Source organism: Lithobates pipiens, unplaced genomic scaffold (assembly GCF_037356315.1).
Source record: "Lithobates pipiens isolate NorthernLeopardFrog02 unplaced genomic scaffold, aLitPip1_a1.2 Scaffold_18, whole genome shotgun sequence".
NCBI lineage: Eukaryota > Metazoa > Chordata > Amphibia > Anura > Ranidae > Lithobates > Lithobates pipiens.
Window position 1 is genome coordinate 576,282,468 of NW_027507758.1, and position 14,688 is coordinate 576,297,155.

General features: G+C 43.9%; 1 protein-coding gene across 1 annotated transcript in view; it reads left to right on the plus strand.

The window, feature by feature from the left end:
* Positions 1-14,688, plus strand: part of LOC143989066 (cytochrome P450 2K4-like) — a 133,230-nt gene that overhangs the window by 8,362 nt on the left and 110,180 nt on the right. The window contains exon 2 of the mRNA XM_077489078.1: positions 6,554-6,749. Within this exon, the coding sequence (XP_077345204.1) occupies positions 6,567-6,749 (183 nt within the window). The 5' untranslated portion in view covers positions 6,554-6,566. The remainder of the gene's footprint in view (positions 1-6,553; positions 6,750-14,688) is intronic.

Sequence of the window (14,688 nt, forward strand, 5' to 3'; positions counted from 1 at the left end):
GCGCCCATTGACTAGCACAGATGTCTTTGAAGTGTTGATACTGTTGGGCCGATGTGTTGCTCCTAGACAAACTTCTACTATAACCCACCCTAGGTCAAGTCTTTGAGCATAGGGGACATTAAAGGGCCCATCAATTTGTTGGCGTACCTTATGTACCTGTAGAATGTCTCTTCCAAGAAGTAGAAGAATAGAGGCATCTTTCTGGATAGGTGGAATAAGGCAAGATATTGAATTGAGATTAGGATGATGAAGGGCCACTTCTGGTGAAGGGATCTCTGCTTCATCATAAGGTAACATATTACACTCTATAAAAGTGGGAAGTGAGAGATGGGCTCTCTTGTCAAGAGACTTGAAGTTTCTATCACTCCTGCACATGTCTTTAGGGTGTACGGAACTGCACTCGATGTAATGTTGAAGGCATCAAAAAAGTCTGACCTTGCCAGTGACCTGTTACTCTGTTCATCCAGAACCACATACATCTTAACTGCTTTTCCCCTGTGGGGTACACTGTTGCTAGGCAGATCTTGGAACATGAACGTGGATTTATACTATCACCACAGATTTCAGTGCATTTGGACATTACTGGGGTAGATGAATCATCTTTTTGCTCCCTGCCCCCATCTTTCGGGGCTTCAGTGACCTCTAATGGTTGATGCAAAGTATCAGGGTGTAAAGCTGTGATGTTTCTGTTACTGCCACATTCTGAGCAATCCGCTTGTATCTTGCAGTCTTTGGCTACATGTTTAGTGGATCCACAACACTTGAAGCAGGTGCCGTTTTGTCTAAGAAAGGCTACCCTTTCCTTGATAGGTTTACCTTTGAACGTTTTGTAATTGTTTAGGGGGTGGAGCTTTTTATGAAGTGGGCAAAATCTGTCAGGGCCTTTCATGGTGTTTATCTTGTAGCTGCTTAGACAGTCTGGGTCCTCAGTAGATAGTTGTCTTAAGGTCGATCACTGAAGTCCTATTGTAGGCTCTAGGTGGCTTTTCTGATTTTGGCAGTTGACTGTTGGTGATGAAGGAAAAGCTGGGATCTCACCTGATCTGATTAGCTTGCTGCTGCACAAACCTAGAAAACACAAAGAATGGAGGAAAGGGGACATCATGATCTTCTTTGTATTTGGCTCCAACACTTAACTATTTTTCTTGTAGGCTGTGAGGTAGTTTACTATAGGCTTAGTACCGCTGGCGGTATCTAAATGTGCAAGTCCTCTTAAATAGCCTTCTTCTTTGGCACACTGTACTTCCCAAAGAATATCACCCAGCTCTTGCAGTTTAAAATTGTCTCTGCTCTTTAGCTTAGGGAAAGAGTCCAGTATGTTCATTAGAGCACCTTCAATTGCTTCTGGTGATCCATATCTTTACTCTAGCCTTTGCCAGGCCATATCAAATCCTGCTGAAGGGTTAAATATGTGTATCCTGCACATCCTTCTTGCATGCTCTGCTGACTCAGTCCCAAGCCATTTTATCATCAGGTCTAGCATCTCAGCTGCTGGGAGTTCTAAGTCTTTGACTGCATTCATAAAAGAAGACTTCCATGCCCAGTAATTCTCGGGGCTGTCATCAAACTTGAGAAAGCCTGAATTGGCCATTTCTTTACAGATAAGATATTTAGTGAAATCTTGTGCACTCTGGTGTTTGCGTTGCTGTAGTTAGGATTCACTTGGCCTGTTCCTATATGTTTCTAATGGTTCATCTTTAATTTTTCTGGCACTGCTGACTTCGTGGGTTTGTTTTGGTAAATTCAGGGGCTCTGCTGGTTCTGGTTTAAATTCAGCTGGCTCTGGATTGGGAAACTTTTTTGTTGCATTGCTGTTTGAAAGCTCTTGGACATACTCCTGTGTACGTTCTACTGAAGAACAGGGTTTTTCAGGCACATCTGGGCCTTCGTGGATAGACCCAATTCCAGACTTTTCAATATCAGCATAAGCTGTGTGCCTCTGCTGCTGCAGACTGCACACTGACACTGAAGTATATGCAACTTTGCTTAGTTTAGGTACAATGTATGGTAAGCTAGAAACAATAGAAAGATATGGATAAGATTTCATAACGAATAAAGATACAATTTCATATATATATACACATTTTAATTAACCACTTCAATACAGGGCACTTAAACACCTTCCTGCCCAGACCAATTTTGAGCTTTCAGCGCTGTCGCACTTTGAATGACAATTGCGCGGTCATGCTACACTGTACCCAAATGAAATTTTTATCATTTTTTTCCCACAAATAGAGCTTTCTTTTGGTGGTATTTGATCACCTCTACGGTTTTTATTTTTTGCGCTACAAATAAAAAAAAATACCGAAAATTTTGAAAAAAAAAATGTTTTTTTTTGTTTCAGTTTCAAAACTTTGTAAATAAGTACGTTTTCTCCTTCACTGATGGGCACTGATGGGGCTACACTGATGGGCACTGATAAGGTGGCACTGATGGGCACCAATGTGGCACCAATGAAGTGGCACTGATAGGCGGCACTGATGGGCGACACGGATGGGCGACACGGATGGGCGACACGGACGGACACTGATAGGTGGCACAAATTGGCACTGATAGCTGGCACAGATGGGCGGCACGGATGGGCATGGATAGGTGGCACAGGTGGGCATGGATAGGCGGCACAGGTGGGCATGGATAGGCGGCACAGGTGGGCATAGATAGGCGGCACAGGTGGGCATGGATAGGCGGCACAGGTGGGCACTCATAGGCGGCACAGGTGGGCACTCAGGCGGCACAGGTGGGCACTCAGGCAGCACAGGTGGGCACTCATAGGCGGCATCGGTGTTATAGTAATGGATGCCAATCAGTGCCAAACAATAATGCATGCCAATCAGTGATGCCCATTGTGGCCACTGATTGGCATCCATTATGGGCACTGATTGGCACCCATTGTGCTGACTGGCACCCTGGTGGTCTAGGGAGGTTTATGGATTTTTATTACCTTTTCCCTGGTGGTCTAGTGGTGTCCCTGGTGGTCCAGTGTGGGCATCCTCGGGGGGGCTGTGCTGATAATCGATCAGCACAGACCCCCCCTGTCAGAGGAGCAGCCGATCGGCTCTCCTCTACTCGCGTCTGACAGACGCGAGTGAGGGAAAGCCGATCACCGGCTCTTCCCATTTACACTGTGATCAGCCGTGATTGGACACGGCTGATCACATGGTAAAGAGTCTCCGTCGGAGACTCTTTACCGAGATCGTAGTTGCCGGGTGTCAGACTGACACCCCGCAACAACGATCGCCGCGATGCGCGCCCCCGGGGGCGCGCAGCGGCTCATAATCCTAATCACGTCATATGGCGTCCGGTTAGGATTATGAAACCACTTTGCCGCCGTCAATTTGTAATAGGGCGGGTGGCAAGTGGTTAAATAACATGTTAAAAGTGTATTACAAACAAATAGAAGTCTATACAAGATCTTACCCATGTTGCCGAAAAATTTCTGATATGGATTCTGATTGAAATAATATTAATCATAAAATCCATCAAAAATGAAGAGGCATCAATAAAGTTTTTCACCCAAAAGTCTATATGGCCACAGGAGGACAAGAGTTTGTATATCCTCTCTAGGGATAGAAACAAACCAGGTTGAAACAATTGCCTACTGAGGGCAATTGCAAAGAGAATCACATAAAAAGATCTCTCAAACATTGATCAAGAAATAATTACCTAAATGTTGTTTAGTGGAAGAAACAAATGGTTCTTTTGCAAGAGGGATATTCCTCACTGCAGAAGTTGAAACCTATGCACAGCTATGAATTGTAAACCTCACACCTCACAAAGGAGTGAATAGATCTTGGTGATCCAATGGGACATACATCTAAAATTGCAAAAAAAAGAGAGAATTGATTTAAGTGAATTGCTAAAAAAATTGCACTCACTCAGAAGGTTTAAAGAAATAATTTTTCTTATTAAAGATAGAATAAGCTTGTGGCAACCAGGTCAAAAGATATTGGATGGACACACATGATATAAATTAATAGCAAACATGATTTTTTTTTTTTTGTTACTTGTTTTATGTGTCTTTAATCTTTAATAAGAAAAATTATAGGATTCTTCCATTCCTTTAAATTTTTAAGGTCTTTCAGTTATCCCTTTGCTCCCTGGTCTTGTTTGGTTCACACGGACGCCCGGGGCACCCTGCGACTGAACGGTTAATCAGCTGCTCGGGTTGCTGTGAGCCCTAGAGGATATATCCCCCATTGATGCGAATGTGATTGTTATATTAAAAATATCTGTCTTGCTGACCAATTTGGTTTGTGGACTTTTGTGGTATCACATCCATTCTGATCCCTGATGGCATGTTCCGGCTTCCATATCCATTGGGCGCATGAACCGGCCGCGGTGTGACACATATTGCGTCACTCCTGGTGTCCCACCTCTTTCATTCATTAATCTGCTCCAATGGGATTCCTCATTACTCGTCCGCACCCCGGCTGTGATGTCAGACACTGCCGGGTTAGAAGGACTATAAGAGTGCGGGTGTACACCGCCATTGTCTGTCGTAGGCACTGCATCAACAGGGAGGCTCTACGTCTCTCCCCAGCCATCTGCCTTCTGAATCTCTGTATGTCAGTAGGTAATTGTCCGCCATGCTGTTTCTTTGAACCTTCTGAGTGAGTGCAATTTTTTTTAGCAATTCACTTAAATCAATTCTCTTTTTTTTTTTTTGCAATTTTAGATGTATGTCCCATTGGATCACTAAGATTTATTCCCTCCTTTGTGAGCTGTGATGTTTACAATTCATAGCTGTGCATGGGTTTCAACTTCTGCAGTGAGGAATATCCCTCTAGCAAAAGAACCATTTTATTCTACCACTAAACAACATTCAAGTGCATTGTGACTAATGACTACAATGTTGCCCACTGATGTTGGTCATTATTAGAGGCAGCTTTCAAAAACATTCAAAAACATGAACAGACAAGGGTAATTCTTCACTTGCTATAACCATAAATGTCATGTTTTTACTGTGATTCTCCAGTAAATGGAATCAGTAAAAGGCTTGTGGACTTGCAGCTCTTCAATAACTAAATTACGTAATATATCTTGTGTACTACACATGTACAATTACATCTATTCCATTATAAAAGATCACATCATACCCATAAACAACTTACTAACAGCCAAAAACAATGGTCATTATTCCATACTCTTACTCTTGGACCTTTCTGCTGCCTTTGATACAGTTGACCACCCCCTCCTCAAAAAAAAAAAACTAAATTTGCTTGGTCTCCATGGCTGCACTCTCCGTTGGTTTGAATCTTATCTATCTCATCGCACCTTCAGTGTCACTTACAACTCCACTTCCTCTTCTCCAACTCCCCTTTCCGTTGGGGTCCCCCAAGGTTCTGTCCTTGGACCTGTACTATTCTCGATCTACACGTCCTCCCTGGGTCAGCTGATAGCCTCCCATGACTTTCACTACCATTTATATGCTGATGACACCCAAATCTATCTCTCTGCCCCTCAGCTCACCCCATCAATCTCCTCACGCATCACTGATCTACTAACAGACATATCAGCCTGGATGTCACACCACTTCCTCAAACTTAATCTATCTAAAACCGAGCTCTTAATATTTCCTCCCCCACGTGCCCCTTCGCCTGACATCTCTGTCAAGATCAATGGCACATCTATTAGTCCGTCCCCACATGCCAGGGTGCTAGGGGTAACCTTAGACTCCGAACTGTCCTTTCAGGCCCACATACAAGCCTTGTCCAAGGCCTCTGCAACATTTCCAGAATACTCCCCTTTTTAATTAATGACACCACCAAGCTTCTAATTCACTCCCTGGTCATCTCTCGCCTCGACTACTGCAACTCCCTCCTCATTGGATTACCTTTACATAGACTATCACCCCTTCAGTCCATAATGAATGCCGCTGCCAGACTCATCCACCTTACCAGCCAGTGTCCTCCACCCCTCTCTTCCAATCCCTCCACTGGCTTCCACTCACCCAAAGAATAAAATTCAAAGTACTAACAATAATTTACAAAGCCATCCATAACTCTGCCCCTAGTTACATCACTAACCTATTCCCAAAATACCAACCAAGCCACTCTCTTCGGTCATCCCAAGACCTCCTGCTCTCTAGCTCCCTTGTCACCTCCTCCCATGCTCGCCTCCAGGATTTCTCCAGAGCTTCTCCCATCCCTTGGAACTCCCTACCCCAATATGTCCAACTGTCACCTAATCTATCCATCTTTAGACGATCCCTGAAAACCCTTCTCTTCAAAGAAGCCTATCCTGCTTCTAATACTGTTTTACTTCCTCCATCAGCTCATCCCCCCACAGCTATTACCTTTTTGTATCAATTGCCCCTTCCTTTTTAGATTGTAAGCTCTAACAAGAAGGGCCCTCTGATTCCTCGTGTACCAAATTGTAACGTAACTGTAATGCCTGCCCTCATTTTGTAAAGCGCTGAGCAAACTGTTGGCGCTATATAAAACCTTTATAATAATAATAAAATAATAATGAATGGCTTTTACAACTTGTCATTCCAAGAAGCTTACTATTTGCTTTGTAATTCACTTATAATGCCTTTGTTCCTCCCCCGTAGATATTATAGAACAATGTTTCCAGATGACCCTGTGATGATTCTTCTGTCAGTTGCTGTGATCCTCTTCTTGGCCCTTGTATACAGCAGTACAAAGGAAGACAAGTACAAGAATTTCCCCCCTGGACCCAGACCACTGCCAATCATCGGAAATGTGCTCAGTATTGACATGTATAAACCTCATAAGACATTTATAGAGGTAAGTCATTGCTTGTCCCATGAGTCATACCTGGAACTCCAACCACAGCTTCAATTACATTTATGGACATAGTGGGAAAGGGTGGAATATCTATCAGGTGTTTATTATGTGTCCTCATGCTCCATCTTCTCTCTTTCAATTATTTTTTTATTAAAAATTTGCATTGGTTCATTAAATAAAACATCATACACATTATATAGTGATATAAATCAACAAGTATTGTTAAGTAACTTAGGTATTTAAGATACAGACAGAAGGGTTGTCAACTATAACTCTTTTCCCCAGTCAGTGAGTTATATTTTTGTGAAACTAAAATGTTACAGAAAGAAAAATGATTAACCAAAAACAAATAAAACAGAACTAAATATAACAAAGAAAAATTTTACCAAGATTTAAAAATTCCAAGGAACTATATCCTTTTGTGATCTTCAGATTATGTATCTCGTATCGGGAAAATGATAAGAGATAGGAGTCAACTTGGATAACTAGAACACAAGCAGAATGCAGAGAGCCCTGAAAAAAAGGTTGAAAACCCACCTGGCCGAATGAGACAGTCTATCCAAAGGATGGATTGATTCTCTTAGGTTAGAATGGATGTAGTAGTAGTAGGGCGAGGCCAGGTTACGGAAGGTCCTGAATAAGAAAAAACAGAAAGCTCACCGGGCATAGGCTGGACTGGCATAACTGGTGCAGAGGCTGACTGAATAGCATCATCAATTGCAGCGACTACCACAATCGTATGACGGGGCGTAGCGACTGTGGAACTGGTGGACGAGTTAGGCTGAGTGTGCATCCAAGCTCCAGAATCCAAATATGCAGAGACTGAATGAGAGGAAGCGCCGACATAAAGGAACACAGAAGAAGACAAGAAGGTGAAGGCGATATTTCAGGGTCCAATAATCCACCTTCCAGATGTACTAGCCCCGAGAGTTTTTATGGACAAAGAGAGTGAGTGTCCCAAAAATTACCTTTGGCCCCACAATAGAGGCACAGGCCCAGAGTTCTTTGACTAGCGCGTTCTTCGGGAGATAACTTGGTCCGGCCCAGCTGCATAGGTTCCTCAGCTGGCAGGAGGTGCTCCTTGGGTCGAAGAGAGGGGACAGGGAGCTCAGGTTGCCTAAAGAACTATGAGTGCTGGGGTCTTTTTTCCAGGGTCCTCTCCTGAAAGTGAATATTGATCTAGTTACACAAGGTGATGACATCGTCCAGATCAGCAGGGATGATTCTTCCTTCTAATTCATCCTCTACACTATGAGAGAGGCCATGTAAAAAGGTTGCAATTAAGAATTTATTATTCCAGCTCAGCTCAGCAGTCAAAGTACGAAAATTAAGAGCGTACTGTCCCACAGAAGCAGACTCTTGACGGAGACTTAAAAGGGATGACCCGATTCCTCGAAGATATTCCGAAAAAGTTTCAAGAAATCAGACAGGCTAGAAACCACTGGATCATTCAGTTCCCACAGAGGTGCAGCCCAGGCTACCGCCTCGCCGGACAGGAGGGATATAATATAGGCTACCTTCACCCAATCGAACAGGAAGTTTTGGGGCTGGAATTCAAAATGAATAGTGCATTGGCTGAGGAACACCCTGCAGGCCTTGGAGTCCCCAGAGAAACGGAATGGGGCTGGCAATTGTAGTGAATTTGTGGCTGCATCTGGAATAGGTGCAGCCGCTGGTTGTACTTGAGGTTGCTGACTCGGGGGGTTCCCAAGGAGGCCCGAAGCTGCTTGAAGTGGGAGGCCAGATCTTGTAGAAATCGCATCACCTGAGTCTGATTTGATTCCTGGGTCTCAAGTCTGCGGACTATGCCCTGCAGTGGATCATCTGCGGGAAGTGGCACATCAGCCGGGTCCATGGCTGATCAAACTGTCAGGTCACCTGAGTACAGCTGACAGATGCACACCGTTGGAGTCAGGAGTGCACCGCTAAGGTAATGGACCCTACGGCTGACAGCTGCAGATGAAAATCTGGGTGGTTCAGGAAGGCAGGTCCACTGGAGCACCAACATGGATCCCACTGGAAGCTAGAACATAAGATTCCCCAGGGCGCAAAGTCTAAAAGCCAGCATGTGTTCACCAGAGCCTCTAGTGGTGAGGATGGACTGTGCTGCAACTGACTCCAGGTCACGGCCCCAAGGGTCCCCCAGCTCAAGCTCACGGTAGGCTACAGGAGGACAGAGAGGAAGCAGCAGCCCAGGACAATAAGGGATAGTAAGGCGATATACGTCAAAGGTCAGGGCGACTAGCAGACAAGGATAAACAGAGAACACGCCAAAAGGTTAGGGTCACAAGCAAAAGCAAGCAGGGATAGTCAAGAACAAGCCAAGATCAGTAAACAGGAACCGATGTTGGACACAGAGCAATGAGAACATGGAAGCCAAATAGCACAATATTGATGAGCAGAGCTGGCTTGCAGTGCACAGGTTAATAAAGAGTTCTCTGATAGTCACTGGGGTGGAGCCATGCTTTGAGGAGAGATTACTTAAGCAGCCAGGTGAGAGTGGCTGGCTTCTTAATCTGAACATATGGAGACATAAACTGACAGACAAAAATGACTGCATAACTATGACACTCACGTTCCAGGCATACATAGATGCCTGGATAGCAGGGAGATTGGGCATAGTTACTGGTAGGCCGGTCATGGATGCTAATAATAAAGAGATGAGATCTGAAGAGTCCATGAAAACTCTTTCCAAGGAAACCCAGTGTCTATCAGAGGAAGAGTCAAACCAGGCATGCATTTGTTCTAATAACACTGCTTTGTGGTATGTTTCCAGTGCCGGGAGGCCTACTCCACCATTTTGCTTTACCTTTAATAGTGTAGAAAATGCAATTTTCGGAATCTTCCCTTGCCATATAAAACTTTTAAGAAGGGCATTAATCTTTTGGAAAAAGATAGCTGGTAATAGGATGGAAATTGTTCTAAAGAGATAGAGAATCTTAGGAAGCACCATCATTTTAAATGCTGCTATGTGTCCTAGCCAATTTAGTTTGTATTTAGTTTGTATTCCGCAATATGTAGGGTATCCTGAGAAATTGTTTGTATAAGTGGCAGAAAATTAGCCTTATATGTATTGGTTGAAGGGGCTGTAAGAACAATCCCTAGGTAGGGTAATTTACCATGTGTACAAGTATATGAAAATTGTTTCTTTAACCACTTCAATACAGGGCTTTTATACACCCTTCCTTACCAGACCAATTTTTAGCTTTCAGTGCTCTCACACTTTGAATGAAAATTACTCAGTCATGCTGCACTCCACCCAAACCAAATTTGTATAATTTTTTTCTCACAAACAGAGCTTTCTTTTGGTGGTATTTAATTGCTGCTGTTTTTTTTATTTTTTGCAATATAAGCGAAAAAAATAGAAATAAAAAAAAAAAACACTTTTTTTGTTTCTATTGTAAAATTTTGCAAATAAAACACTTTCTTCATAAATTTGGGCCACAATGTATACTGCTACATATCTTTAGTAAACATAGCCCAAATAAGTGTATATTATTTGGTCTCTGTGAAAGTTATAGCGTCTAAAAGCTATGGTGCAAATCATTGAAAAATTATCACATCTGATCACACCTGATGCACTGAAGGCCTATCTCATTTCTTGAGACCCTAACAAGCCAGAAAAGTACAAATACCCCCCAAATTACCTCTTTTTGGGAAGCAGACATTCCAAGGTATTTAATAAGAGGCATGTGAAGTTGTAATTTTTTCCCACAATTCTTGGGAAAATTATAATTTTTTTTGCACAAAATTGTCATAATAACAAGTTATTTCTCTCACACAGCATATACTTGCAATGACACCCCAAAATACATTTTTCTACTCCTCCTGAGTATAGTGATACCACATGTGTGAGACTTTTATACAGCCTGGCCACATACAGAGGTCTAACATCCAAGTAGCACCGTCAGGCATTCTACGAGCATAAATTGCACATCTCATTTGATGACAACCTATTACACTTTTGAAGGCCCTGGAGCACCAGGTTGTCAACGTATAATCTATGAGGCATAATAAGTCTTTTGAATGGTTCATTTTTTTCCAGAAGTTTTTTTTTATTTTTTTTTTATATTTTTATTAGAGCTTAACAAGGTACAAGAAGCATATCAATTGACAAATTGCATGAGATATGAGAGTCAAATACCTGGTAAAACAAGACGTAGGAGAAAAGTCTAAACATAAGAATTATTCAAGAAGAAGGAAGAAAAGAGGGGGGAAAAAAAAAGAAAAGAGAAGAGGAGGAGGGGGGAGGGGGAAGAGGAATATGGGGGATGTGTGCCATCCCAAGCGCAGCATAGTACAGTAAATCACCATTTCACGGGGAACTGACAAACATAATAAGCATAATATCAATATCCAATACCCCTATATACTACTGACAGTTGACAGGCTGAAGACACATTAATAGTAGATCTGTGGTAGACAAAAAAAAGAAGTCAGGGGAAACGCATGGTGGATAGAGAGAACAACCGTCTAGGAAGTAGTAGGATGACCGGAGCATCCGGAAGGTTATCTCATGGGTTCATGGCGGATAATGCACTACATTGAGAGGATGGGTAGGAATATGGGAGGTCGGTAGCTTAAGTACCCCTAGCGAGTTATTGAGGTTAGGGTTGAGATACCATTCGGTATATCTGAAAGGGTACATAATAGATGGAATGTCGTCAGGAGAAAAGGACTGTTCGATGTAGATTTTCCACCGTGCGAAAAACCGGGTAGTAGACTGGAGATGTGAAGAAATAGTGTCCAATCTTTCCATGTAGAACAGGGACAAAAGAGCCTGCTGTACGCCATGTAGACTCGGAGGGGACGAGGAGATCCAATGGGACATAACAGTTCTACGAGCAGCCAGCAGACAGATGTGCATCCAGTGTGAAAGCACCCCAGAGCCAGGGTGAGTCTTGTCAGAGTTAGTTGGGCCACAGCTAAACAAGCATATGAGTGGCTCCTTCGGCAAACGTATTTTGGTAATAGTGAATATGTAATGTATCACCGAGTCCCAGAAGGTGGAAATTGAAGTACATTCCCAGAAGCGATGAAGCAAGGTGGGGCGATCCAAAGAACACCAAGGGCACTTTGCTTGGGAGGGATCTCCATTGGTGGTGCGAAATGGGTAGTAGGCCCTGTGTACAATTTTAAATTGCGTTTCCCTCCAGACTTCAGAAATGACGAGTTTATGAATGAGTCTGTATCCTTTTAGAATATTGTCAGAGAGGGTCGTGTCGCCGAAGATGGAGGCCCAATTTTTGAAAGGGGCGAGGCGGTACTTATCAGCTTGATAGGTGATTAACTGGGAGTAGAGATCGGAGATGGAGTAAGTGTCACGTTGAAGCATGGAGTCAAGGGGAAAATTGGAGCAGGAGTCAGGCCGAGTCCCTCCTATAGCTTGCAGATAGTGAGTTAGTTGGAAGTAGTGGAACACTTGAGATGGAGGGAGGGAGTATTCGCCAGCCAAAGTATGGTAAGGTTTGAGTCGTCCCTGAGGAAGGTCATATAGGGAGGCCACCGAAGTAAGACCTTTCGAGCCCCAAAGTGTGAAGGCCTGGTGAGTCGTGGAGGGAGGAAACATTGGGTTCCCCTGGATAGTCAGATGTTTAGAGAAGTTGGTAGAAAGTCCCATGAGTTTTCTGACTTCCCTCCATGCAATAATTGTGTCACGGATGAGAACATTAACCTTAAGATGACCCGGAAGGACATGTAAATTGGAGTGAAGAACAGCAGGGAGAGTATAAGGGTGTACCAGTGCACTTTCGAGAACATAGTTCGAATATCTAGATTTACCCACTAGCCAATCCAACCCTTGGCGTACTAGACAGGACAGGTTGTAGAAGCGAATATTGGGCAGGCCAGCCCCTCCCTCGGACTTCGGGAGACTTAGTTTCTGAAGAGCAATGCAAGGTTTCTTATTTGCCCATAGAAAGGCACTCAGGGCTTTGTGTAGTTTTTGGATGTCAGAGTGTTTTATTAAAAGTGGGATAGTTTGCATCGGGTATAAAAGTCTCGCAAATGAAACCATCTTGAAAAGGTGACATCTCCCAAAGAGTGAGAGCGGCAGGCCTGCCCAAGACTCCAGTTCTTGCACAATCTTGGTCAGCAGTGGAGGGTAGTTGAGGGAGTACAGTGAGGAGGGTTCTCTACCTATACATATACCTAAATATGTGATGGAGTGTCGTGCAAGAGTGAAGGGTGAAGATGACTGCCAGAGTTTGGCTTTGCGTGGATTTAGGGCTAGAACTTCAGTCTTGTCATAGTTAATTCGAAACCCCGAGCATTGCCGGAAATTTGTAAACAGGTCACGAATGGTGGCAAAATCTGTTAAAGGGTCTGAAGAGAAGAGGAGAATGTCATCTGCAAAGAGGGCAGATTGCAAGGTGTGGTCGTGTATGGGGATACCACTAATTCCTTCAGGGGAATTTAGGATTCTCGACAGGGGTTCAATGGCCAAATTAAAAAGTAGAGGAGAAAGTGGACAACCTTGCCGTGTGCCTTTAGTGAGGGGAATAGTCGGAGAGACAAAATCTGGAGTCACCAGTTTAGCAGTCGGGGCAGCATACATCTGGCGCAGGAAATGTAAAACCGGGCCAGAGAAGCCAAAGGTCTGGAGAACCTTAAACAGCCAGGTAAAATTGATGTTATCAAAGGCCTTCTCGGCATCAACCGAGATAATGGCCATGTCACAATCCGGATTTCGCTTGGCACATTCCAGTGCCAAGAGAACCTTACGGATGTTAAGGGTTGCAGATCTACCAGTGGTGAAACCAGATTGAGCTGGGTGGAGAAGAGAGGGGAGGAGCGTAGCTAGATGGGAGGCAATAATTTTGGACAGGATCTTCACGTCAACATTTATCAGGGAGATCGGTCTGTAAGATCCAGGGTGGGAGGGGTCCTTGCCCTTTTTTGCTATTAGTTTAATATGCGCCTGAGATCCCGTAGGAAGATAGGAGCCCCCCTTCCAGAGAGTAGTAAACACATTACACAGGGTGTCAGGAAGGAAGTCTTGAGTAATCTTATAAAATTCCGCAGTATAGCCATCAGGACCTGGGGCTTTGGAGGAGGATAGGTGTTTAATAGTGGATTTAACATCTGCTATTGTGATGGGGGCGTTAATGGCTTCCAGTTGCGGGGCAGTTATTTTTGGCAAGTGGATTTTGGATAATAGCCGATCCGCTAAGGATTGGTCGATAGGGTCAGTGGCATATAAAGATGTGTAATATTCAGTAAGAATATTACTAATCTCCTCAGGAGCAGAAGCAAGAGATCCATCTGCGCGTTTCAGGGTATGTATATAGGTGGGGCGATGAAAGCCTGAACAAAGCCTAGAGAGAAGTTTCCCTGCCTTGTTGCCGTATTTATGGAGGCGCAGTGTGTGGTAGGAGGAGGTCAGACGTTCCTGTGCGTCGGCCCAGAGGTCAAATTCCTGCTTGGCTAATTGCCAGGCAAGAAGGTTGGCAGGAGTACGACTGCTCAGAAGGGTGAGATGCATTGTACGTAGTTTTTGGCTAGCTAGCAAGTATTGCTTCTTGGAGTGTTGCTTGTGTCTGGAAACATAGGCTATGATCTTGCCCCTAAGGTAGGCCTTTCCCGCTTCCCAAAACAAATTAGGGTCATCTAAATGTGCACCGTTAGTGTCTGTATATTCCGACCAGCTAGTTAACAACATCTGCTTGAAATCCTCGCTATCTGCTAAATGGGTAGGGAAGCGCCACGTGTTTATTGGCGACGAGGGTTTGGCATATAGTAAAAGGACTAAGACTGGGCTATGGTCTGTGATTACCATATCTTTAATCTCTGGATCTCTAACAAACGACACTAGGGGCGGGGATGCAAAAAAGTAGTCAAGTCGCGAGAAAGATTTGTGAGGGGGCGAGAAATAAGTGAATTCCCGATCGGTGGGGTGGGCGAGGCGCCAGACATCAGTGAACTGCAGGGTGGAAAATGT